Source organism: Aulonocara sp. 'chitande type north' Nkhata Bay, linkage group LG18 (assembly GCF_057382095.1).
Source record: "Aulonocara sp. 'chitande type north' Nkhata Bay isolate Kocher_YH1m ecotype deep benthic linkage group LG18, A_spYH_male_GT1.1, whole genome shotgun sequence".
Lineage (NCBI taxonomy): Eukaryota > Metazoa > Chordata > Actinopteri > Cichliformes > Cichlidae > Aulonocara > Aulonocara sp. 'chitande type north' Nkhata Bay.
The window spans coordinates 34,675,302-34,703,059 of record NC_141361.1 but is presented as its reverse complement, the minus strand read 5'-3'; the positions used below and the strand labels follow the sequence as shown (position 1 = coordinate 34,703,059).

Sequence of the window (27,758 nt, the reverse complement as noted above, 5' to 3'; positions counted from 1 at the left end):
TTAAAATAAATAGTAATTAATAAAATAATTGAACAATAATTTTCCTGTTTGTCTAAATTAACTTCAGCAGTCAGTGGTCATATATTGACCCCATAAAATCAAAGTTTACTGAAACGACCTTCACATTTAAGTGAAATTTATCTGTGTGCTAATATTAGCTGACACATTTCAATATAGAATTAAAATGAAAAAACAAGTTAAAACAAAAAAAGTTCTGAAAACATTCACATTTTAGAAACATGGTTTATTAATAGAGATGTGGGATCAATATAAAATCATAAATCGTAAATAAACCCAGCTGGATTTCCATATCAAAAATATTAAGCAGTTGCTACAAGTCATCTTAAGCAAAGTTTTTTTTATAAACATGTTTCAACAATAAAGGCACTTGCCCAACTCTTTTCAATCAACATTAGTGTGTATTGCAGTACACCACTTAATGAAATTAAAGAAAGAAAATCAAATTAAAGGAATGCAGAGGTGTTGACAAAGGTCAGGTCAAAGTGAGAACTTGCGTGCCCTGTGCAGGAGATGTGACATAGAAAGTCGCAGTCCCACTGTATTTCTCCTGTAGAGGAAAAAGGAGAAACACACACAGAGACACAGTATGCACAGTGGGTAAAACTACATAAAACAACAATTATACATATTTTTTGCAACCTTATCTGAGAACATTAATAAGAAGTGTGTGAGAAGCACTTTTAAAAATCACTTTCGCTGACAGTAGTAAGTAAAAACTAAAGTTCACCCCATGAAAGTTCGCGGGGTGGTCAAGTGGAAACAGCCAGATTTTGTGTTTCAGCTACACACCTGTCATCATTACTCTGGATTAAACTATTGTACCTCCTACCATTTTACTACTTACATAAAACGTTTTAATTAGTTAATATTTTAAGTAAGTAAAATGTATCTATATAGCACTTTTCATAGATAAAAATCACAAATTGCTAACAATAAAACCAATAAAACAATGAATTGAAAAAGATAAATCAACAAATTAATTTAAAGCTCTTCTCTATAGAAATATCTTCAGCTGCTTTTTAAAAGAGTCAATAGAAGCTGCACAGTGTACAGACAGTGGAAGAGAATTCCACGGCCTCGGTGCCACTGCCCGAAAAGCCCCATGTGTTTTGAACCAGTACGTGGGACCAACAGCAACCTCCGACCCCAAGACCTACGTACTTGGGAAGAAGCATGAGGTTTCAACAGGTCAGAGATATACTGGGGGGCTTCATCATGTAGAGCCCTAAAATCTAAAACAAAAATTTTAAAATGAAACCTAAAATTTAACAGCAACCAATGAAGAGAAGTCAAAACTGCAATAATGTGCGATATCTTGCTAGTGCCAGTTAAAAGTCCTGCCTGAGCATTCTGAACAGTTGAAGGCGATCCAAAACTGATTTACTAAAACAAGTCAAAAGTCCGTTATAGTAATCCAAACGAGAAGAGATAAAAGCATGAATAATCATGTCAAGTTCCGCCTTTGACACCAGTAGTCTGAGTTTGGAAATGTTTCTTAGATCATAAAACAGTTCTGAACCAGTTGTTTGTAGTGATTCTCAAGTGACATTTAACTGTCAAATATAATGCCAAAATTTCTGAGACATGATTGAACAAAAACTGATATGCTGCTTAATTTCTGAAATCATATTGTCAGGAGCAATAATCAAAGTTCCTGTTTTATCTGTATTTACAGTGGCTTGCAAAAGTATTCGGCCCCTTGAACTTTTCCACATTTTGTCACATTACAGCCACAAACATGAATCAATTTTATTGGAATTCCACGTGAAAGACCAACACAAAGTGGTGCACACGTGAGAAGTGGAACAAAAATCATTCATGATTCCAAACATTTTTTTACAAATAAATAACTGCAAAGTGGGGTGTGCGTAATTATTCAGCCCCCTGAGTCAATACTTTGTCGAACCAGCTTTTGCTGCAGTTCCAGCTGCCAGTCTTTTAGGGTCTGTCTCTACCAGCTTTGCACATCTAGACACTGAAATCTTTGCCCATTCTTCTTTGCAAAACAGCTCCAGCTCAGTCAGATTAGATGGACAGCGTTTGTGAACAGCAGTTTTCAGATCTTGCCACAGATTCTGGATTGGATTTAGATCTGGACTTTGACTGGGCCGTTCTAACACATGGATATGTTTTGTTTTAAACCGTTCCATTGTTGCCCTGGCTTTATGTTCAGGGTCGTTGTCCTGCTGGAAGGTGAACCTCCGCCCCAGTCTCAAGTCTTTTGCAGACTTTTGCAATCTTTCTTCCAAGACTGCCCTGTATTTGGCTCCATCCATCTTCCCATCAACTCTGACCAGCTTCCCTGTCCTGCTGAAGAGAAGCCCCCCCAGAGCATGATGCTGCCACCACCATATCTGACAGTGGGGATGGTGTGTTCAGAGTGATGTGCAGTGTTAGTTTTCCGCCACACATAGCGTTTTGCATTTTGGTCTCATCTGACCAGAGCAGCTTCTTCCACATGTTTGCTGTGTCCCCCACATGGCTTGTGGCAAACTGCAAACGGGACTTCTTATGGTTTTCTGTTAACAATGGCTTTCTTCTTGCCACTCTTCCATAAAGGCCAACTTTGTGCAGTGCACGACTAATAGTTGTCCTGTGGACAGATTCCCCCACCTGAGCTGTAGATCTCTGCAGCTCGTCCAGAGTCACCATGGGCCTCTTGGCTGCATTTCTGATCAGCGCCCTCCTTGTTCGGCCTGTGAGTTTAGGTGGACAGCCTTGTCTTGGTAGGTTTACAGTTGTGCCATACTCCTTCCATTTCTGAATGATGGCTTAAACAGTGCTCCGTGGGATGTTCAAGGCTTGGGAAACCTTTTTGTAGCCTAAGCCTGCTTTAAATTTCTCAATAACTTTATCCCTGACCTGTCTGGTGTGTTCTTTGGACTTCATGGTGTTGTTGCTCCCAGTATTCTCTTAGTACGTACCCGGGTATTTTTGAAAACGCAGATTTGTCTATGCGTTTGCACCTTTCGTCCACACCTAAACGGCGTTTTCGGTGACTGAAAACGGAGATTTTTAAAAACTCGGGCCAGGGTGGATATTTTTGAAAACTCAGTTTTTGCATTTACATGTGGACGAGAAGAACGGAGAAAACGCAGAAAACGCAGCGTCAAAGGTGTGCGCCTTTTTTGATGTCACACTGTGCGCCACGTTATTGTTTCGGTGAAATGAATTTCTACAATACTGTTACTGTTAATTGTTCTCTCTGCAGTGTTTAAATGCTTACACATACACACAGTTACTGTCCCTCCACACATACGACTCGGTTCTGCTTCTATGCCCCATCCTTGTTTACTATTTCCCACCGAGGCTTCTAGACTTCTGATTGGCCAACATTTCTACACGGTAAGGAATATATCGCCACCTGCTGCTTTGGCATGTTCCTAGCAGCGTTTTCCTTCATTTCTGCATTTACATGTGGACGGGATTATTTTTTAAAACGGAAAATTTCCGTTTTCAAAAATACCCGTGTACGTGTGGACGTAGCCTTAGACAACCTCTGAGGTCGTCACACAGCAGCTGTATTTGTACTGACATTAGATTACACACAGGTGCACTCTATTTAGTCATTAGCACTCATCAGGCAATGTCTATGGGCGACTGACTGCACTCAGACCAAAGGGGGCTGAATAATTACACACACCCCACTTTGCAGTTATTTATTTGTAAAAAATGTTTGGAATCATGTATGATTTTCGTTCCACCTCTCACATGTGCACCACTTTGTGTTGGTCTTTCACGTGGAATTCCAATAAAACTGATTCATGTTTGTGGCTGTAATGTGACAAAATGTGGGAAAGTTCAAGGGGGCCGAATACTTTTGCAAGCCACTGTAACAGAAGGTAGTTGTTTAGCCATTGTTTGATTTCTGACAGACAATTATTTAAACAAGACAATTTATAAAACTCAGAAGCTTTGAAAGAACAGTATAACTGAATGTCACCAGCGTAGAGATGAACAGAAATAACGTTTGACAATTTGGCCTTGAGGGAGTATATTAAGCAAATAGAGAATCAGACCCAAAACAGATTGCTGAGGTCCCCATAAGGCAGAGCTGATATTTCAGACAAAACTTGATTCATACAGACACTAAAAGATCTCTCAGATAGATACGACATGAACCATTTTAAAACAACACCAGTAATCCCAAGTCCTTAAGCCTATTTATCATGATACTGTGATCAACAGTATCAAAAGCAGAGGTGAGATCCAATATAAACAGAACTGTGTACTCTCCAGAGTCTGCTGCCATCAAAACATCACTATACACTTTAAGTAAAGTGGTTTCAGTGGAGTGCGATTTGTTGAAATCAGACTGGAAAATGTCCAGAACATTATTTTTCTACAAAAAGTAGTTAAGTTATTCGGCTATTGTTTTGTCTAAGACGGGTCGGCAACCTGCGGCTCTAGTCCTCATACTGCGGCTCCATGTGGTTTGGGAAAATAAATTAGAAGTATTTAGCTGAAGTGTATTTCATTTATGTTAGTTCTTTTTTAACTTTTAGTTTTAAATTGGAAGATTATTGTGATATTGAAATATAAAAATAAAATTAAATTCTACTATTATTTTTTCATCGCTCAAAATAAGTGTCACACTCGTGGAAGCCGGTATACCCGCCGAAAACAAACACCGCTCACGCCTCACAGATGACAGCTGTTAAGCTGCCTGCGTAAAGCTGAAAGTGACTTTGTACAGCCCCGATTTGCAGACGCTGTGCACAAAGGTTCGGGAGCAGAAGTCCCATTGTAAACATATCACGGCAGACCCGACAATGTTTCCATGAACATGCTTTTCAGCATCTCTTTATTGACCACTTTTCACACACGGTTGCTGTACGCATACAGCCGGCTGTAGCTTTTCAGCTCGCAGCCCGACACACACCACCAACAACACAACAGCATAGATGGCACAGACGTTAAGGCAGCGAGGCGTGATTGCGGGTGCCGCTCAGGTGTGTCCGCCTCCCCTGCAGCAGCACTGCAGGCCACGCCCCGCCACACACATTAACCAGGTAAAATACATATTTAGGCAGAATTTTGCAAATATCTATTTTTCATTTTTTAGCAGCATAGTGCTTATTTCCCCAATTATTTTTTAAAAGTCAGGTCAAGGCTCCAAAAGCCCAAAGGCGATATAAGGGTAGCGGCTCACAACAGATTTTGTTTGCTACATGGATCATTCTAGTTCAGCTGGGTGTCTTTCCTTTTGTTATATTAGGCATAGAGGTAAAGCATAAAGGTAAAAAAAACCCCAGTATATACAGTGTTATCTTCATTTTAGATGTCACAAAGTATTTGCGGCTCCCAGTGTTTTCTTTTGCGTGGAAACCGGGTCCAAATGGCTCTTTGGGTCTTAAAGGTTGCTGACCCCTGGCCTACTTGTTGTTCCTAGAGTATTTAAAAGTAGAATGGGAGGCAGAGCCTTCAGTTTTCAGGCCCCTCTTCTGTGGAACCAGCTTCCAGTTTGGATTCAGGAGACAGACACTATCTCTACTTTCAAGATTAGGCTTCAAACTTTCCTTTTTGCTAAAGCACATAGTTAGGGCTGGACCAGGTGACCCTGAATCCTCCCTTAGTTATGCTGCAATAGATGTAGGCTGCCGGGGGATTCCCATGATGCATTGAGTTTTTCCTTTCCAGTCACCTTTCTCACTCACTATGTGTTAACAGACCTCTCTGCATTGAATCATATCTGTTATTAACCTCTGTCTCTCTTCCACAGCATGTCTTTATCCTGTCTTCCTTCTCTCACCCCAACCGGTCGCAGCAGATGGCCGCCCCTCCCTGAGCCTGGTTCTGCCAGAGGTTTCTTCCTGTTAAAAGTGAGTTTTTCCTTCCCACTGTCGCCAAAGTGCTTGCTCATAGGGGGTCATATGATTGTTGGGTTTTTCTCTGTATCTATGAAGCGCCTTGAGGCGACTTTTGTTGTGATTTGGCGCTATATAAATAAAATTGAATTGAATTGAAGACCCTTATGAAAAGGACAGCGAGGGAACAGTTTACCCTGCCCGGGATAGGGTTACCGGGGCCCCGCCCTGGAGCCAGGCCCGGGGAGGGTGCCCGAGGGCGAGCGTCTGGTGGCCGGGCCTTAGTCCATGGGGCCCGGCTGGGCACAGCCCGAAGAGGAGACATGGGCCCATCCTCCCGCAGGCCCACCACCCGCAGGAGGCGCCATAGGGGTCGGGTGCATTGTGTGCCGGGTGGCGGCCAGGAGTGGAGGCCCTGGCGGACTGACCCCCGGCTGCCAAGACTGGTAATAGGGACATGGAATGTCACCTCTCTGGTGGGGAAGGAGCCTGAGTTAGTGCGTGAGGTTGAGAGGTACCGGCTAGATATAGTCGGGCTCACCTCTACGCATGGCTTGGGCTCTGGAACCAGTCTCCTGGAGAGGGGCTGGACTCTGTCTCAGTCTGGAGTTGCCCCTGGTGAGAGGCGGCGGGCTGGGGTGGGTATTCTAATATCCCCTCGGCTTGCTGCCGGTACGTTGGGGTTTTTCCCGGTGGACGAGAGGGTTTGTTCCCTGTGCCTTAGGGTCGGGGTACGGGTCCTGACTGTCATCTGCGCTTATGCGCCGAGTGGCAGTTCAGAGTACCCAGCCTTCTTAGAGTCCCTGGGGACTCTGTTGTCCTACTGGGAGACTTCAATGCTCACGTGGGTAACGACAGCGAGACCTGGAGGGGCGTGATTGGGAGGAACGGCCTCCCTGATCTGAACCCGAGCGGTGCTTTGTTATTGGACTTCTGTGCTAATCACAGTTTGGCCATAACGAACACCCTGTTCGAACATAAGAGTGTCCATAAGTGCACGTGGCACCAGGACGCTCTAGGCCGTAGGTCGATGATCGATTTTGTAATCGTATCAGCAGACCTGCGACCATATGTTCTGGACACTCGGGTAAAGAGAGGGGCTGAGCTGTCAACTGATCACCACCTGGTGGTGAGTTGGATCAGGTGGCGGGGGAGGACGCTGGACAGACCTGGTGCACCTAAACGCGTAGTGAGGGTGTGCTGGGAACGTCTAGCAGAGGCCCCAGTCCGCGAGATCTTCAACGCACACCTCCGGCAGAGCTTCAACAGCATTCCGAGGGAGACTGGGGACATTGAGTCCGAATGGACCATGTTCAGCGTCTCCATTGCCGAAGCTGCTGCATTGAGCTGCGGCCGCAAGGTGGTTGGTGCCTGCCGTGGTGGTAATCCCCGAACCAAATGGTGGACACCAGAGGTGAAGGGAGCCACCAGGCTGAAGAAGGAGTCCTATCGGGCTTGGTTAGCCTGTGGGACTCCGGAGGCAGCCGACAGGTATCGACAGGCCAAGCGGAATGCGGCTCGGGCAGTGGCTGAAGCAAAAACTCGGGTGTGGGAGGAGTTCGGAGAGGCTATGGAAAAAGACTTTCGGACTGCCTCGAAGAGATTCTGGCAAACCGTCAGACGTCTCAGGAGGGGAAAGCGGTGCTCTACCTGCACTGTGTATAGTGCTGGCGGAGCGCTGCTGACGTCGACTGAGAAAATTGTCAGGCGGTGGAAGGAATACTTCGAGGACCTCCTTAATCCCACTGACACGTCTTCCGAGGAGGAAGCAGAGTCTGGGGATGAGGGGAATGACCCGCCAATTTCCGGGGGCGAGGTCACTGAGGCAGTTAAACAACTCCTTGGTGGCAGAGCCCCTGGTGTTGATGAGGTCCGCCCCGAGTTCCTGAAGGCTCTGGACGTTGTAGGGCTGTCCTGGTTGACACGCCTCTGCAATGTTGCGTGGAGATCAGGGGCAGTACCTGTGGACTGGCAGACCGGGGTGGTGGTCCCCATCTTTAAGAAGGGGGACCGGAGGGTGTGTTCCAACTACAGGGGGATCACACTCCTCAGCCTCCCTGGGAAAGTCTATGCCAGGGTGCTGGAAAGGAGAGTTCGTCCGTTAGTCGAACCTCGGATACAGGAGGAACAATGCGGTTTTCGTCCTGGTCGCGGAACACTGGACCAGCTCTTTATCCTCTCCAGGATACTTGAGGGTGCATGGGAGTTTGCCCAACCAGTCTACATGTGTTTTGTGGACTTGGAGAAGGCATTCGACCGTGTCCCTCGGGGTGTCCTGTGGGAGGTGTTGCGGGAATATGGGGTGTCTGGCCCATTGCTACGGGCCATTCGATCCCTATACAACCGTTGCAAGAGCTTGGTTTGCATTGCCGGCAATAAGTCGGACTCGTTCCCGGTGGGTGATGGGCTCCGCCAGGGCTGCCCTTTGTCTCCGGTTCTGTTCATAATTTTTATGGACAGAATTTCTAGGCGCAGCCAAGTGGCGGAGGGCTTTCGCTTTGGTGGCCTCAGAATCTCATCTCTGATTTTTGCAGATGATGTGGTTCTGTTGGCTTCATCGGGTGAGGGCCTCCAGCTCGCACTGGAACGGTTCGCAGCCGAGTGTGAAGCAGCGGGAATGAGGATCAGCACCTCCAAATCTGAGGCCATGGTTCTCAGCCGGAAAAGGGTGGAGTGCCCACTCCGGGTCGGGGATGAGTTCCTGCCCCAAGTGGAGGAGTTCAAGTATCTCGGGGTCTTGTTCGCGAGTGATGGGAGAAGGGAGCCGGAGATCGACAGACGGATTGGGGCTGCAGCTGCAGTAATGCGGATGCTGCACCGGTCCGTCGTGGTGAAGAGGGAGCTGAGTGTAAAAGCGAAGCTCTCAATTTACCGGTCGATCTACGTCCCTACCCTCACCTATGGCCACGAGCTGTGGGTAGTGACCGAAAGAACGAGATCGCGGATGCAAGCGGCAGAAATGAGCTTCCTCCGAAGGGTGGCTGGCCTCTCCCTTAGAGATAGGGTGAGAAGTTCGGCCATCCGGGAGGGGCTCAGAGTAGAGCAGCTGCTGCTCCACATCGAAAGGAGCCAGCTGAGGTGGTTCGGGCATCTGACAAGGATGCCCCCTGGGCGCCTCCTGGGTGAGGTGTTCCAGGCATGTCCCACCGGGAGGAGGCCCCGGGGCAGACCCAGGACACGCTGGAGAGATTATATCTCTCGGCTGGCCTGGGAACGCCTTGGTATTCCCCCGGATAAGCTGGAGGAGGTGGCTGGGGAGAGGGAGGTCTGGGCCTCTTTGCTTAGGCTGCTGCCCCCGCGACCCGGCCCCGGATAAAGCGGATGAAGATGGATGGATGGATGGATGGATGAATTGAATTAAGATCTTTGATACAAATGTTAATTTTGATATTGGCCTGTAAATGTTTGGAAGAGATAAAATCTAAAACATATATAATATATGCAGCTAGATAGCATAGTGGTAGGACTACATGCCTTTGTAGGCCTACACGCCTTTGGAACAGGAGTCGCAAGTTTGATTCCCACCTGGGGGGTCTTTATCCAGTAAGGGTTCCTAGGCTAGACCCCCACATATTAAAATGGTAAATGGTAAATGGCCTGCATTTGTATAGTGCTTTTCTAGTCCGTAAGGATCCCAAAGCGCTTCACACTACATTCAGTCATTCACCCATTCACACACACATTCACACACTGGCGATGGCAAGCTACATTGTAGCCACAGCTGCCCTGGGGCGCACTGACAGAGGCGAGGCTGCCGGACACTGGCGCCACCGGGCCCTCTGACCACCACCAGTAGGCAAACACGGGGTTAGTATCTTGCCCAAGGATATTTGCCATGCAGCCAGGATGCAGCCTGGGATCGAACCACCGACCTTCTGATTAGTGGATGACCTGCTCTGCCACCTGAGCTACAGCCACCCCTATTAAACCAAACCATCCAGATTGACAGCAAAACAACTAGAAGCTCAGTGTTCCAACTGTTTGGAAAAAGGAACTGCTCTCACGGTGTTGTACCTCGTCAATCACGAGGTACAACACAAATGCTATGGCAAGGGGGAGCCAGAACGACAGGTAAGGGGAAAAATTATATCGCCCACCCAAGATTGGGTACCAATGGAAGAAGGATCATTGACTGCGAGAGGTACTGACCACAGCCGGTTACCAAGATACTACGAGAGAGGATCTACCAGCTGATGTGAATGTAGCACTACAGACAATACCTACCGTGACCATTACCAGCTGATCTACACTAAAGCAGCAGTGATTAGTGAGATGCTTGGCTACAAGATGAACAACAGCAAAGAGCAGTACCCTCCATGGAGAAGGCCAAGATCAAGGTAGCACGAAGGGAGGTTAGCCAACTATCGGAGCTGCAGAAAGGTGCAAGAAGTACAATAGAAGGTAGACTCACAGCCTTGGCCAGCCACTTGAAGAGGTACACCCCCCCCCCCGTCCCCCCCCCCGTCCCCTTCTGGCTGCCTCTGCCTCAATTTTATCCCACAACTTAGACATTCACATTATTCACACTCTCATTACACATACATATAGGATCTTGGGGGTGGGCACAATCACGGAGTCCAAATCACCATCAGGGTGTATACCTCACCCCTGACGTCGTTGCCCACCTCTCAATTTTAAATACACTTAGTCATTGAGGGTTAGCAGGAGGGACTATGCACTTACCTGCTGCTCCTTGGCAGGTAGCTCCATGCCCTCCTGGGTTTTAATTGCACCTTAGAACACATATGCATCAACACTACAATGAGCGGGTGGAGGGAGGTTTGGAGTCTTCTCCCACCCCCATTCTCTGCGGCCTGCTGGAGCGGGAGGGCTAGTAGGAGGAGTTGGCCGTCCGACTGCGGTCTGGGGTGTGGGGCCTCCCTGCTGCTGCGGAGTCGGGGTGGTCTGCCTCTCCCCACCGCAGGGAAAAGGGTAACACCACCTGGGTCTGGGTGCAATTCCCCCCTCCAGGGGCAAGGGTACCTAGACCCGGTTTGTAGAGTACGCTTGGGGAGTGTGATCGTGTGTACAGCGTCTCTTTATGTCTGTCTCCACGTTGGTTGAGTGTGGAGTGAGTGCATATGAGAGCATGAGGGTGGGAATGGATGTTTGTGTCTGTGTGTGCCTGTATGTCTGTGTCTATATGTCAGGTTGGGTATCAGACGCCACCTCTCTGGGGACACCTCAGGCCCTCCAAGGTTTGGAGGCCTATCTCCACCCACCACCACTTCCCCTGCCGGTGGCGGACTCCCTCAGGTGTCGGTGTGTTGGTGGTTCTTTGTGTCTGGGGGTGGGCGTCCGGGTACACACCGGCTCACTCCTTGGCGGCCGCTTGTCGGGGCCTGGGGCCTGGGGCTCGCTCGGGCCCCTTTGGAGGTGGGGTGCCCCCGGCCTCTCGGCCTAGGGCTCGGTCACTCAGGCGCAGCTGGGGGCCGGCGGAGCTCACGGGCGCGTCACTGCAACTCCCCCTGACTTCTGCTCCGCGGCTGCTGGGCGAGCCCTCATCTGGGACTCTCCTCAGCTCTTACTGGGACAGTGGCGCGGCTGCCCCTCTGTTGGTCTTCCATGGTCTCTTGTGTTCTGGGGGCCTCTGGATGTCTGGAGTTTTGATCTCCTCCATACCCGCTTCACACCCTGGAGGACGGGGCTGTGGCCCCCCCACACTCCCTAGCAGATCATTACATGGAGAAACCTTTGGAATGCAAGCATGCTGATCCACACAGGTATGCACACATGGGTATTCACAGACGCGGACTAAAGCTTTCTTGGCTGCTGCCTCAAAGCACACTGTGCGCTGTCTATCTTGCGTGCTGCACAATATCGTTTATTACTTAGTAAATACTGATATCTATGACTAGCTAGTTTATTGTGATGGTGCTTTGTTTTCTCTATTATTATGTTGTTCTTTGTTGTTTGCTGTCTCCTCTGTTTGTTTTTGTTTGTTTGTTTGTTTGTTTTTTTTCTCCATACAGGTGACCCAGGAGTTCTTTTTTTTTTCTCTCTCTCTTCCCCCCCCTTCTCACCGTCTCTTCTCCCCTTTGGTTTTCTTTCTTTCTCTCCCCCTCTCTCTCTCATTCATTCCCCCTGTCCTATTTATTAAAAAAAAAAAAAAAAAAATGACAAAGGATGAACTGAAGCTCTGCCATCACGTAATGTCGCATACTGCTGTTTCTGATGTCATTTAGAAAAAAAAAAAAAAAAAAAAAAAAAAAAAAGAAGAGGTACACCAGAGAGTTCGAAGGCAGGAGAATAAACTATACAGAACCGTCCAAGGTGTACTCTCAGTGGCAGGGGAACAATATAAGAACAGCACCACAAAGGCTGGAGACAGAGCAATACTGGAAGAATAGATGGGAGAACCCAACCCATAACAGCAATGCTCAGTGGCTAGTGGATCTAAGAGCACACCACAGCAACTCCCTGAACAGGGTCCAGTAACCATCACAGTGGCAGACACCCAAAAAAGTGTCTCCAGTATAAAGAGCTGGACAGCACCAGGCCTCGACATGGTTCACGCCTATTGGCTAAAGAAGCTCACTGCACAGTCCATGAATGTCTGTCAACACAAATGAACCAGCTGCTAGTCGATGAGAGATGGCTAACCGAATGCTGGACAGTCCTGATCCCCAAAGAAATAACATTTCTAATGAAACATCCATAGGACAGACACATCAATCTCAAAACCTTTTTTGGCAAAAAATTAAAGAGTACTCTTATGAAATGTTCAATTATTATTTAAACATGTGTTCCATGGCTGCCAGTGGCTGCATTTAGGCTGTGGAGATAAACCATGAATACTTGTAAAGCAGTGTTGGGGAGTAACTGATAATCTGTACCGGCGTTCCGTATTTAAAATACATAATATAAGTAACTGTATTCCATTACAGTTACTGTTTAAAGTTTGTTTTTGTTATTTCTGGAGTTGTTGTGTTACCCCCTCCTGCCCTCGAGGAGGCATAACACAAGTGGGGGCTCGTCCGGGATCTATTTTCCGGAGCTGTAGACAACTCTGGCGTTTGGTACAATGTTACTGCCTTGTATTTAATTATGGATTTTGACTTACAAGATTTCATTTGTGCGCCGAGTTCTTAGAAGTTTGACTTACAGTGGGGCAAAAAAGTATTTAGTCAGCCACCGATTGTGCAAGTTCCCCCACTTAAAATGATGACAGAGGTCAGTAATTTGCACCAGAGGTACACTTCAACTGTGAGAGACAGAATGTGAAAAAAAAAATCCATGAATTCACATGGTAGGATTTGTAAAGAATTTATTCGTAAATTAGGGTGGAAAATAAGTATTTGGTCACCTCAAACAAGGAAAATCTCTGGCTCTCACAGACCTGTAACGTCTTCTGTAAGAAGCTTTTCTGTCCCCCACTCGTTACCTGTATGAATGGCACCTGTTTGAACTCATCATCTGTATAAAAGACACCTGTCCACAGCCTCAAACAGTCAGACTCCAAACTCCGCCATGGCCAAGACCAAAGAGCTTTCAAAGGACACCAGGAAAAGTATTGTAGACCTGCACCAGACTGGGAAGAGTGAATCTACAATAGGCAAGCAGCCTGGTGTGAAAAAATCAACTGTGGGAGCAATCATCAGAAAATGGAAGACATACAAGACCACTGATAATCTCCCTTGATCTGGGGCTCCATGCAAGATCTCATCCCGTGGGGTCAAAATGATCATGAGAACAGTGAGCAAAGATCCCAGAACCACACGGGGGGACCTGGTGAATGACCTGCAGAGAGCTGGGACCAAAGTAACAAAGATCACCATCAGTAACACACTACAACGGCAGGGAATCAAATCCCGCAGTGCCAGACATGTTCCGCTGCTGAAGCCAGTGCATGTCCAGGCCCGTCTGAAGTTTGCCAGAGAGCACATGGATGATACAGCAGAGGATTGGGAGAATGTCATATGGTCAGATGAAACCAAAGTAGAACTTTTTGGTATAAACTCAACTCGTCGTGTTTGGAGGAAGAAGAATACTGAGTTGCATCCCAAGAACACCATACCTACTGTGAAGCATGGGGGTGGAAACATCATGCTATGGGGCTGTTTTTCTGCCAAGGGGATGGGACGACTGATCCGTGTTAAGGACAGAATGAATGGGGCCATGTATCGTGAGATTTTGAGCCAAAACCTCCTTCCATCAGTGAGAACTTTGAAGATGAAACCAGGCTGGGTCTTCCAACATGACAATGATCCAAAACACACCGCCCGGGCAACAAAGGAGTGGCTCCGTAAGAAGCATTTGAAAGTCCTGGAGTGGCCTAGCCAGTCTCCAGACCTCAACCCCATAGAAAATCTGTGGCGGGAGTTGAAAGTCCGTGTTGCTCGGCAACAGCCCCAAAACATCATTGCTCTCGAGAAGATCTGCATGGAGGAATGGGCCAAAATACCAGCTACTGTGTGTGCAAACCTGGTAAAGACCTATAGTAAACGTTTGACCTCTGTTATTGCCAACAAAGGTTATGTTACAAAGTATTGAGTTGTATTTTTGTTATTGACATTCTGTCTCTCACAGTTGAAGTGTACCTCTGGTGCAAATTACTGACCTCGGTCATCATTTTAGATGGGGGAACTTGCACAATCGGTGGCTGACTAAATCCTTTTTTGCCCCACTGTATGTCATAAAGGGAGCAAGCACGTAAGGCTGAGTTCGACCTCAAACTTCAGATACGTCAGCTTGAAATTGAAGCTGAGAAGGAGGTAAAGTTAAAACAGCTAGAGGTGGAAGCTATGAGGCTCAACTTTAATGCTTTGAAAGGATTGCAACAGCACTGGAATGGCCAAAAGAAATGTGGGCTGTGCTACTGCAATGCAAGCTAGTGGGCAAAGCACTGGAGCTTGTGTCATCTCTCTCTATCAAAAATAGCATGAAATACAATGTACTGAAGAGTCCATCTTTCGTGCTTATGAACTTGTACCTGAGGCCTACCAACAAAAGTTCAGGAATCACAAGAAGTCTAATGGTCAAACATATGTAGAGTTTGCACGTGAGAAGGCAGTTCTTTTTGACAAGTGGTGCACAGCAAGTGAAGTGAAGAAAGACTTTGAAGCTCTTCGTCAGTTAATCCTATTGGAAGATTTTAAGAATCTGCTGATGAGTTCATTTTAACCCATAAAAATGTGTTTGCATCATCCCCTCGTTCAGATAAGGTTTTGATCACACGCTCACCAAAGCCTGATCTTGGTCAGCCTGAAGCCAGAGCTAAGCAACCATTACTTTCCCGTGAGGTACCTGAATGCTTCTATTGCCATAAAAAAGGTCATGTCATTGCTGATTGCCTTGCACTAAAAAAAAATAAGACTACACCGCCGCAACCCAAGGGCGTGGGTTTGATTCAAAATGTGTCGCCTCCCAGAACCCAAACATCTCAACGTGAAATAGATCCTTGTTTCAAACCTTTTATCACACAGGGTTGTGTTTCTTTAACAGGTGATACTGTTGACGACCAGCCTGTAACAATACTGAGAGACACGGGTGGTTCGCAGTCTATCGTTCGAGAGGGTATTTTGCCTTTGTCTGTTGAGTCATCCTGTCAGTCAAGTGTTGTGGTGTTGTAGGTGTTGTAGGACCTTTACAAAAATCAAAGTCAGGGAACCAATACATCCTATCAATGATGTGTGCTTCTACTAGGTTTCCCGAATCAGTGCCCCTTTTGAAGGATCACCGCTCCTGTCATCAGTAAAGCTCTGGTAGGGTTCTTCTCAGTGTTTGGTCTTCCAAAGGTAGTCCAGACTGATCAGGGAACCAACTTTAAGTCTAGAACCTTTGCTCAGGCATTAAAAGCATTAGGAGTAGAGCACATTACATCAAGCTCCTACCATCCTGAAAGTCAGGGAGCACTTCACCAGATATTAAAGTCCATGCTCTGCAAATACTGTCTGGAGACAGGAAAGAACTGGGATGAGGGTATACCATTCTTATTGTTCGCTTCTCGTGAAGCAGTGCAAGAGTCCCTAGGCTTTAGTCCTGCAGAGCTTGAATTTGGACATGAAGTTAGAGGACCATTGCACATCCTTAAAGAACAGCTAGTTGTTCCAACTAAAACACTAAAGAGCATCCCTGAGTACATGGCTAAAATTAGAAAGCGCCTTAAATCAGCTTGCGCTATTGCCAGGGACACCTTAACTGCTAGGCAGCTAAGGATGAAAAAACACTATGATCGGAGAGCAGTTGCTTGTCAGTTTAAACCTGGTGATCAGGTTCTAGTTCTGCTCCCCATTCTGGGCTCTTCTCTGAAAACAAGGTTTTCTGGATCGTACGTTGTGGAAAGGAAACTCAGTGAGACCAATTATGTTGTTCAAACTCCTGATCGTCGTCGCAAGACTAGAGTATGCCACATTAACATGATGAAACATTATCTTTCTAGAGAGAATAGAGAGAATGAAGATGATCCCCTCACTCCGCACAAGGTTAAGTCTAGCTCCCCTATAGCATGCGTAGCTTCAGATATAGCCAATGAAAGCAGTGAGGAAGATGCGGTCCTGCGCAAAGATGTGTCACAGGGGACAAGACTAAGTAATAGTGAGATTCTGTCTGACTTGTCCCACTATTTGTCTCACCTGTCACTTAATCAGGTTGAAGACATTCAGAACCTGATTGTGTCCTTCCGGTGTATGTTTGGGGATGTTCCTACCCAGACGAGTTTGATATCCCATGACATTTTTCTTACCAGTCCTGCACCCATTAAACAGCGTGCATACAGAGTCAATCCCATCAAAAGAGAAGTTGTGAAGTAGAGTATCTTGTTAGAAATGGACTTGCAATACCCAGTTGTAGCCCCTGGAGTTCCCCATGTTTGTTGGACATTAAAGCTGATGGGAGTCCACGGTTCTGTACGGACTTCCGCCAAGTGAATGCTGTGACAGTTCCTGACATGTATTCCTCGTCTCTCGTCGATAATTGCATTGATGACATTGGACCTGCCACATTTATGACTAAACTGGATATGTTGAAAGGTTATTGGCAGATTCCTTTAACCAAAAAGGTTTTAGCCAACCATTCAAGTTGGAGGTTGATGCTAGCGTGGTTGGGGTAGGTAGGTAGGTAGGACTTGATCACCCTGTGTGCTACTTCTCAAAGAAGTTCACTCATCCTCAGAGAAGGTCTTCTACAATCGAACAAGAAACTCTTGCCGTTCTGTTGGCTCTGCAACATTTTGAGGTTTATCTTGGATTAAGTGTGGAACCCATAAAAGTCTTTACAGACCTTTTTTGTTTTTCTAGGGTAAGAGCTCAGCTAAGTTTTGGTTTTGTCTTTTTGGGAACAACCTAACTGTCCCTTTCTCCCCCACATTTGTTGTATGAATTTGGGTTATTGTTTATGTGAGAAAGCTGCCATTAAACTTGCTTTTGTTATTACACTTGTACCGAGTTTCTGGAGTTGTTGTGTTACCCCCTCCTGCCCTCGAGGAGGCGTAACAAGGTGATTATTATAATACAATTACTTTGTTGAAATTAATGGATTACAAGGTGGTCTTTTCCTGTTTCATATGTTATGCTGTCCCCTCTCTGATTTTGGTAGTTCCACACATTGCCGGAAACCCAAACAAAACACGAAATTAGAGTCCTATTAATGCTGGTGGCATCAGTTACACAATGGATCCGAAGCCAGCACAACAGAGCCAGCAGTGCATGAACAGGAATGCATTTCTTACTTGGAAATTCTGACACCACTTCATATTTAAAGAGGAAACGGATGGGTGAAATCTGACAATTCAATGCAAACTGTTTGGCAGCAACCCAAGTTGCACTCAAAAGACTCCACCCCCAACCTAAAAAAACATCTGGAAGGAAGTTCTTTTTAAAAAACGAACGTTAGCCTACTGCAACTACCTTGTGTTAATTGTGGTAGCTATCTGGGTTATGTGCCACTTCAGTATCTTTGATGTACTATCGCTGTGTGACTGTTACAATTGATGAATAGCATTAACAACCTGCTAGCTGCAAATAATCGTGCAGTTCTGAAAGCAGTCGATGAACTAACCTGAGATAATGCCAGCTAACAATGTTAACTCGGTGGCGAGTAGCCTTCAGTAATAATATTAAATCACACAGCAATAGTACATTCATGTAGTTGTAAAAAGCATGACAATATATTAAAAGCATTCAGAATACGTTACTCTCATTGAGTAACTTAACGGAATACGTTACAAACTAGATTTGGGGGCATGTATTCTGTAATCTGTAGTGGAATACATTTTAAAAGTAACCTTCCCAACACTGTTGTAAAGTGAGTCACAATATATGTCACACATTTAGCCGAGTGACTAACAGTGAATATTATCATTCCTTGGTGTGTGCTCTAGTACTACTCACACTGCACTACTTTTAAAAACAGTTGCCATTTTTAAACAGAGCCCAAACTAAAATTTGAAGTTGTATCCTCAATATCAGAATTTCCACAAAAAAGTACATTTTATTTACCATTTTATTAATAAAGCACATTTTGCATTATTTTTAGTAAACTCTATGATAGCAAAAGAACCACAGATAATGACCTCCTAGTCATAATGTGTCAGTAAATCTAACTCCATGTCATAGAGAATTCATTGCTTCAAATTTAACTCCAGGACTAGTAAAGGCTATCTCATCTTATCCTATAGTTTATTATCTTGGTATGTTCTGGTTTTCCTAGTCACTTTCATCCAGTGCTCACGACTTCACAAGACGAAGGGAAGTGCAGTTAAGAATATCTGCAGGGTCAGGAGAGACTAGATCAACCTTGAACCCCTCAGCAAGTGATATCTTCAACAGCTCCTCCAAAAAGCCTTGCATGTCTGTGATTTCACAGTGACTGTAGTGCATGTTCATCATGTCATCCGACCACGTGACCTCAGGGCTAGACAAAGTTAGACCCCTGTATTGCTGCTTGTCATACTGTTCCTGTGGGAGTTCATCAGGCTTTGGCACCCATTCCAGTTTCAGTCTGTTCTGCCTCGGACGACATAGGTGAGGGCTGTTGAGACCCTGGGGTGTCCTGTAGGAGAAGCGCTCACAAAGCAAACCTAGAAATGCCCTCCAGGTACAAAAGAGGTCGACTGTGAACGCTCGTACAGAGCATGTGCGGAGTTCATAGTTTTCAGGCCCATGGCGCAAGTTAAAATGGAGAACACGGACCTGAAATAAGAGGGAAGAACATACTGACTACATATCCCCCAGAGTATACACAAACAAAGAACCGGTTGTTCCATGGCTACACATGCAAACAGGTGCACAAACACAACCTCTGTGTATGTCTTGTATATACACAAAACACTAGCTGTGATGGTTTATTGGGAAAAGTTATTTGATTAAAAAAACCTTTGCACACCTGAATGAGGAACAGATAGAGTCTAACTAGAAGCAGAACAGAACCAAACACAGCCTATCCCTCAACATGACTGTACTCTCTGCTCATATTTCATTCATATTAAATAATTAGTTAATTTTTTGTTAAGCCATAATTTACCAAATTGCTATGCAATTTGAATGTGGTATGATATTATGCACCTGTTCTTGACTAACTTATGAAATCGATTAAAACATAACAGTTGTCCAAAAGCATAAATAACACCTGTCATCATACTTACACTATTTATTAATTCATATTATTTATAGGGTATTTCCTTTTTTCTCGCTCATACATATGTAGGTGATGACCTGCTGCACAGTTCTGAGGAGATTGTTTTTAATTTTAAACGTTTACAGATTTCACTTTGACTACAACTGTCACATTGAAACTTCTGTCAATATCATCACTGATTAATGGCATAAACATTTGGAAAGTACTAATCATACCCACTATCCTATAACTGGATGATTGAAACTTCGGTGTTGGCTAGTTTTGTTTATTAGGTTAACTTCTTCACTAAAACACTATTTGATACCAGAGCTTTACAAGAAATGGGTCACCTCCATCATATCTGTATGAGCTAAATTAACAATCAAAATGCAATTAAGATGTTAGGCAACATCATTTTCTCATAAATTGTAAAAAAAAAAAAAAAGTACAGTCGTAGCGTAAAAAAAAAATGTACAGTTGCAATAACTATTGCTACCACAATAGTTATTGCAACTAATTTAATGCACTTCACCAATACTATGACTGTCCATCATTATATGCAGTAAATATGTGAGGGTATTCGGGGGTTTGGGAAATGCACCTTCTTTCTTTCTTTACTGTGCAAAAGTCTTCGGTCAATCCTCATTTCTTTATATTTTGCTTCCAATGACTCATTTCTTAAAGAAGTCTTCAGAAACAGATCTTTCTGAAGGTCTTTCAAAGTTTTTTGTTTTGTTTTTTTTAATAGGAATATATTTTGTGTTTAAGCCACTTAGAAAAATGGAGCAGCCTGTTGAAAACAAAACAAAACAAACGCACACAACATGAAACTATCTGACCAGTTTCTTTTGTTGAATATCAGATAAATGGTGATAATAACAGAGTTCGAAAGGCATAAAATTGTTTTTTTTGTTTTTGTTTTTTTACCCATAAGGCAATTCCACACAGCTCTTCACTAGAAACTTGGCATAGCTTGGCAAGGTGTGGTTCTTAAAGGACAAGAGAGGAAGGCGCAGATTACACAAGAACTGTATTCAAAAAAATCAATGGCAACAAGTCAAGCCAAATCTGACATTCTTGGTTCAAACTGTTACAACGTTTGAGGGAAGGCAAGAGTGAACAGTGAATAAAACAGGAGGTTCTAACACAGTTTGAGGCTGGATTTCAGCCAGTGGTGCTGTAATATATTTTCCGAGCAAAATATAAAGAAATTGTTGCCCAAGACTTGCACAGTACTGTATATAGAGTGCAATCAACCAGAAACTGCCTTTTGTGTCATTTAGCATTTATGGAAAAAATTACAAATTTGGAGGCTATAGGAAATAAATGGTCATTTTAACAAATAATTTGGGACAGTGCCTGCTTTACCATTTCCTAAAAAGCAGGAATACTTCTGACTGAGTCAGGATTCACTAAAGAGGTGCAGTAACAAGGTTTTTTTTGGCTAGCCTTACTGCATATGCACTTGTAGGACTTTTTCTTTCGGTGTGCAAACTTCAAGAAGGCATTTTACTGATGTTTGAGCCATTATTAAATGTGCAGACACTGTCCACACATGTTTGCTGAGGTCAAATTGAGAAAATAATATAATGTCTCGTTTTTTATATTTATTATCTTTGTACTACTTTTGAAAAACAAAGGTTATGGACTTTAAATAATTTGCAAACCATTTTGTCCTGTTTCTATTTTTCTGCACTTAAAAACAAACTGTTTGGCTTGTAGTTAGTGGTCAAGAGTAAACATGATCGACTAACCTAATAAAACAAACCTATTATGAGCAGATGAACAGTCTAGCTAACCTCATCACACGTACCTTGGAGTCGACTTTTACTATCATGATGGCTCCTAGCGGCCCACCTCTAAGGCCCAGAGGCACCGATACCTCATAGTGACGAATCTCCTCCAGCAGACCGGGTATCTGGAAGAAATCTGCCTCTCTCCTGAGCAGTGCGAGTTCAGTGAAGCCATCTGGCAGATCCAAAGAGCCAGAGCGCAGGTAATTCAGAATGTAGCGAAACACTTTACCGTCACGGTCTATGAAAATGTTGCCGCAGCTGTCCCTAAGCATAGGAACTTGTCCGGTGAACATGGTGCCTAGCATCGAGTCACGGCAGCGAGTTAAAGTGTCTAAGGTTGTTGTATAGACTTCTCCACCGACGTTCAAGCACACAGGGTCCTTAAGAGAGTTCTTCATGCTGTCATCTGAAGAGTTGAGATCCAGCATCCTGTAGGTGAAGCTGTGCTTTTTATACCTGTGAAGTCAGTGTTGCTTTTGTGAGGACAAGAATTATGCCCTGTTCAGGAATGTCGAGGACTGTGGAAGATTCAAGTATTTCTTTTGTTTCCCCACAAAGCCTTTATTCCTTTGACAGTCAGCAAGCCACAGTAGTGTCCTGGATACAGCCAAGTTCGGAGAGATACAAGAAAATCTGCCAAATCTGATTCAGAAACTGAAGATAAAACTGCCGTTTCAAAATATGGAAAAAGGCTGCTGTTCTTTTTCTTCTCACTGCTGCTTCAAAGTCAAAGTGACATCTTTATAGATGCCGGCATTTCCAATGATAATCTGCGGCCGAAAACTTTTATTGATGCATCTCTTATAAGATCCTGAATTGTGTCAACCAGCAGCAGGCCTACCGGGTAACCAGAGTAGCATGCCAATGACTGGACTCTTGGCTCCGTCTCAATGAAACTTGCTTTTATTCTCAGCTCTCACCCACTGTCTCTGACTCTCACACACTGGAGATGTCTGAGCAAGACACAGGGGACTGGGGATTTGTCTGTAATGTCCTCTTAAAGTGATAGCTCACTGAAAGGTGTTTTTATCCACTGTTAACAAATGAACAATGCCCCACACATTTTTCTTCTCATACACTGTCAGGAATGCTAAGATTTACCAGAAAAGAGAATAAAAACAGAAAAATAGAGTTACCTACCGAAAAACAAACAAAGCAAAAAACTGATTTTGTTCCTATGAAAAATACAATTGCTGAAAGGAAATGCTAATAAATTATTCCCTTCTTTGGAGCGCACGATCAGGTGTCAAACAAAACAAAAAAATGGCCCCTTGAGGATGATCCCAAAAGCAAGTCAGTCTCCGTAGACTCTCACGTCAAAATGCCCAGAAAAGATTAGCATGTTTAAAGCCTGGCACAAACAAACTATTTTGGTTTCCATGGACAGTTTCCCCCTTTATAACAATTGTACAGGGTCCTGTACTGTGAGCAACATCTTTCTGTAATCTAAGTTTACTTAGCCTGATATCTGCAGTGAAGACACGTGGTCACACAAACATAGCTCTCACTTTGTTAACCCAGGGTTTCACTTGGATGTTTTCACACGAAAGAGGCGGTGTTGGTAGTATCTGCTCAGTCACAACTATAGATAAGTGTAATGGCAGCAGAGCGGATAATTTTACAACGATAAAACTACACTATGAAATATGAAGAGGTTAAATACATAATACAGATGCTACAGACAGCATATGAGAGGAAAAGCACTGCATGAATGCATGATTACTTTATGTGTTCTGGCACATAAGACTGGAAAACAGCTACTACGTGTATTAATAAAATTTAGCGTATGTGAAGAAGAGATGGCAAAAATGCTGACTGTGTCAGACCCTGCACCCTATACATTAGCAGTGTTTGTGGGGCCAACAACTACACACACACACACACACACACACACACACCTATACTGTAGTGGTCATTAACATAGCCAGTAATGGACTGTTCATACACCACTGTACACTATATGTCGATGAGCCATAAACCCTCATAGAATGGCATAATTTAATATGTTGTGCAAAAGTCTTGAGCCACCACTCATTTGTTTAAATTTAGATATCTATTTAAATATTTATTATCTCTTTATATATCTGTGAAGGCAAACATGTTGCAAAATGCAAGAGCCTGCATAATAAAAAGTGAGAATGTGTAAAAAAATTTTTAATGTAACTTGTGGGGACCAGGATTTTGGTCCCCACAAGTTAGGCTAGCTCCCCAGTGCCAGCTCAGATAACAGTTGTTGTTTCAACACACATTTTCATTTCATTCATTTCATTTCATTTATTTATTCATTTTCAGGCACAACAAATACCTATATTGAACATAAAATACACAAAACATTGCTACCACTGCTGTATCCTCTACAAACTGTCTTGTGTAGATGACTTAGTGAAACAATTAATTCAACCGTCTTGTGACACAACATACATCCTCTATATTGCACAAGGCTGTAACCATCAATAACTTTGCATCTGTCCATTACCAGCTATTTCATTTTGTACAAATCCACTCTTCTAAGTTTGTGTGGTTTTTCTGTCTGACCAGATGCAGCTTTCTGCACCATCTTGTACTTATCACCACACTGTGTTTATGTGCTAAAAGAGAAATTTCCTTCCTTGTTACTAAAATAGATTCTGAAGTATGATTTCACTAACTCAGATGGTGCAGCAACTGTGGCAGTTTGTCTTGAAACAACAGCTGTAACGTCCACATTTTGACTTTTTTCTCAAAACAGATGTTCGACTTTAATCTTGAAATTTCAACTTTATTCTCAAAATTATGAATTTAGTTTTTCTTAATGTGGCCCTAACTAGATTTCTCTGTGGATTTGTATATTTAAAAAAATGCTACAGTTAATTCTAAGTTTTCAAACAAAATTTAATGATGGCTTAAAACTTTTGCCCCTATAATAAAACTTCAGACCAGGTATGACCATCAGGTTGCTCCAAGTCACGTTTAGCTTAGCACACTTTTAAAACAGCTAACCTAGCTCCATCACAAGGTTAGCTTTTACTGAACTGTTATATTTGGAATTGTACTTTCTACAGATTTTATTTAATTGCATTTCATCTTAATTTCTAACATGTAAGTTTGTTTTTATTTTTAATTTGCAACAAATATTTCTTCAAAGTGATCATTAAAGCACTCCTGATCCTGACTGATTAAATCCACACAGAACTCAAATATATACACATATTGTGTAGTATATCACGGGGCATAAAAAAAGCCTTGGATTTTTAAATCTATATATGCCATTAGATAAGTTTGTACTGAAAAGCTTATCACTGACCAATAACAGTGTCTCCTAAGTGTTTGTTTTAAGGTTACGAGCTTTACTGAATATGTAGTTATTTGATTCTACTGGTCGTGGTCATCCTGATAACCACGACTACATGCTACATCTTTATACATGTGAGTGTGTTAACCTGTATGTGGTGTATGGTCCTGTCAATGGCCTCAGCGAGTAGCAAAGTCACAGTGCATCCACCAAATCCTCCTCCTGTCATCCGGCTGCCGAAGACGCCCTCCACTTCCATGGCTGCAGACACCAGCTCATCTAGCTCCCTGCAGCTCACCTCGTACAGATCTCTGCCACAGGGACATCGAGTTACAACATGCCTGACAGTGACCTATACAGTAACTCATTTGCTATCTGTACCTCAGACTGTTGTGGCTCTCAACCATATGTTTGCCAAACTCCTTGTATTCTCCTCTTTCTAGAGACTTAGCAGCTTGGACAGTTCTTTGGATCTCCTCAATTACATGGCGAGCTCTTCTGTAGGTAACATCATCCATCCTTCCCCTGGCCTCTGAACCGATAAACAATAAAGAGGGTTAGCTTTAACTGATGAGTTTAAAAAACCAAAAAAATATATACAGTCATCTAAAAGTACTGAAATGCTAATAAGTGCTTTCAAATGGCAAACAAGTGGTTGAAACTTAAAGTTATGTGTGTAAAAAAAGTAAAGACAAGTCAAAGGTCAGCAAAATAGAAATGCTTAAAAAGTTCAAAGCAGTAATAAAATAAGTGAAACATTTATGAATTACTGTAGTGGTGAAAAATTTGAGTCAGGCAGAAGGCGATACCTTAGGCATGTTGAATAAACCATGTAATTTTTTTTACTTCATATTATTAAAACTCTCAGTTACCGGCTCTCATAGTACATTATTGGCAAATAATTTATTTGGCTTTTGCAATAATTTGAATTCCTACACACTGTATATAATTAATAAAAATAACCTGGACTCAGATAAATACTTTAAGACCTTGTTTGTGGGGACTGTAAGTTGTGGTTTTTAAGGCTTTCAAAGACCTGCCAATGAACTGTAAAACAGTAAGAGAAAATGGATTACAACAGGACGGAAAAAAAACATCCACACCCTCTAGGTCCTTCATCGTAGCATCCCTCAGACTGTCCTTCCCCAGAATGGAGGCAGCCGTCTCACATTGCCTGCGTCTTATGGGATACTCACTGCAACTCAGAGAGTGCCTTACATTGGAGTTGGTGATGAGAATGACCAGGCCTGGATCTGTCAGAGGAACAGGGGTGGCCTCCAGCGATCTGTCAAACACATTTTTTTTTTCTTTTTAATTTTAATGAAAATATAGTAACAATGTCTATCTTGTGTAACCAAAGACCATCACTCACTAGATGCTTGTACTACCTGCAGTCAATGAGCAATGCATGGCCCTCCTTGCCAAGAACAGATACAAACTGATCCATAATGCCACAGGGTACATCAGCATGAGTGTGTTCAGCCTGCTGACAGGCTAATGCTTTGGACACCTGGTTTCCATCATCTATGAGAAAAAGAAAAGTAAAGAGTAGATCAAACGGCTCCAACACCATCGGCCTGTTAGTGAAATCAATAAGCATCGGCTGTCAGTACGAGTATGGTTAGACGTTAAGAGCGCTCAAACACTCTAACCATATCTTGGAATACATTTTGTTTTAGCATGAAAGCTGTTATTGCCAGGCCACCATCACTCTAACAAAGAGTGAACAGCAATGGCCCCATCAAAATGTGCCACGTGAGACTGAAAACAAACACACGTGTTGAAACAAGCAGGTAGCAGAGAGGTGATGAGAGGTCAGGACTGTATATCACTTATTCCTTAAGTGAATCTGAAGGCATTTACTACTTGAGAAGTCTTCTTTTGGCATAATGACTTAAATACTACTGGGTAGCTTTATCAAGAATAATACAGCATCATATATCGGCAGATTATTCTAAAATCTGAACGAAATCAAAACAATAAGTAAAATAAATGGTAGAGTATAATAACTGCAAGGACTAAATGTAGTGGAATAGAATAAGAAAGCAGTATAACGCAGAAATACTTGAATTAAGTATTCAGTCACTGCCATGTCCTCTAATATGACTCTAACCTGGCTTGAGTTGCTGCAGGAAGGTGTAAAAGGCCACCTCTAGAGAGGCAGAGCTGGACAGTCCTCCACCCAGGGGGACACTGGTGGCTATCACTGCCCTGAAACCTGGGACTGGAGAAGCTAAAACACAAGACACATAAAAAGTAGACTTTTTGGATTTGTTTTTTAAATTTTGATTGTGAGATTCTGCTTGACATCTGTTCTACTTCACTGTGACAGTATAATGTGTTTACAGTCTTGTTTACCCCTGTAATGGTGTATAACACCCTTTACATAGTTGGCCCAGCGGGGTAACCCTGGAGACAGTGCAGATCCATCACGAGACAGGCAGAAGTCCAATCGGTGAGGCTCGTCAGCGTCGAAGGCTGCGGTTACCACGGTAACATCCTGGCCGGATATTTCACTACCCACCACCACAGTCACTAAAGGAAGGGCCTGACAGCAAATGCACAAGGAAGTGCTTAGTTTTGTCTTTAGTCTTTGTGTCAAGAAGAAATTTCTTTCCAGAAGTTATTTTAAAAAGAAGAGAAAAATCACTGCTGCACTATTCTTACTATTACTAGCATAAAATCCGTTTGTTAAAATCACATCTTTGTCTGTTTTCGACATGAAAGTGATAATGCAAGACTCAGTTCAACAGATGAAGCTTTCTATTGAGTGGCAGTGTGGAACTGATACCATTGGAAGCACGAGTCCCTGGTTGTAGTCGGTGTGCTCTCCTATTAGGTTCACTCTTCCAGGCGCGCACACCGCCACTCGAGCAGGCTCCTCACCGAACATCTGTCCGTACAGTCGCCGGGCCTCCGAAACAAGCTCGGACACACTCGGAAAGCAACTAGCCATGTAGCAGATTTCTTTAAAGGGTTCAACAAAAATGATGAGCTGGCAGTGTCAACAGACAGGCGAAGTGCTCGAGCAATCATGTGACGCGTCCTTCTGCTTTTTCTTCTTCTTCTTTATCATTTATTGGCGGTTGTCAAACAGCAAAATGGTAAATTACCGCCACTAACTGGTGTAGAGTGTGCCCTGAAATATTAAAAAAAAAAACCTACAAAAAATCCTTCCAAACAAATTAGTCTGTCTTAAAAAAAACTAAATATGACCTGATAACTTTCACTCTTCGAGTTCTTGCAAAGTAAACCTAACAAATCCAGTTTCACTTTCATATAACCGAGCTTTTAAATCAGTTTTCTTCT

General features: G+C 43.7%; 1 protein-coding gene across 3 annotated transcripts; it reads right to left on the bottom strand.

Annotated features, from left to right (window-relative positions):
- Positions 1 to 214: 214 nt before the first annotated feature.
- galk1 (galactokinase 1) lies at positions 215 to 27,758 on the bottom strand. 3 transcript variants are annotated; one of them, XM_086271056.1, is made up of 8 exons: positions 27,241 to 27,535; positions 26,808 to 26,997; positions 26,563 to 26,682; positions 25,838 to 25,973; positions 25,553 to 25,734; positions 24,831 to 24,981; positions 24,598 to 24,760; positions 215 to 568 (listed from the first exon to the last, which is right to left on the bottom strand). In XM_086271056.1, the coding sequence occupies exons 1-8, from the start codon at positions 27,403 to 27,405 to the stop codon at positions 494 to 496; spliced, it is 1,182 nt and encodes a 393-aa protein (XP_086127182.1). In that variant the 5' UTR covers positions 27,406 to 27,535; the 3' UTR covers positions 215 to 493. The 3 variants fall into 3 exon arrangements, with proteins under 3 accessions (XP_086127182.1, XP_086127184.1, XP_086127183.1); XM_086271058.1 differs by lacking the exon at positions 215 to 568 and adding an exon at positions 14,415 to 18,958 and having other exon boundaries at positions 27,241 to 27,758; XM_086271057.1 differs by lacking the exons at positions 215 to 568; positions 24,598 to 24,760; positions 24,831 to 24,981; ... (3 more) ...; positions 26,808 to 26,997; positions 27,241 to 27,535 and adding exons at positions 14,415 to 18,958; positions 21,196 to 23,422.

Coding starts and splice junctions, on each gene's coding strand:
- galk1 (XM_086271058.1), bottom strand. CDS start 27,405: ATGGCTAGTTGCTTTCCGAGTGTGTCCGAGCTTGTTTCGGAGGCCCGG. Junction 24,982..25,552: donor TACGATGAAGGACCTAGAGG/GTGTGGATGTTT, acceptor TTATCGGTTCAG/AGGCCAGGGGAAGGATGGAT. Junction 24,761..24,830: donor GAGAGCCACAACAGTCTGAG/GTACAGATAGCA, acceptor TCCCTGTGGCAG/AGATCTGTACGAGGTGAGCT.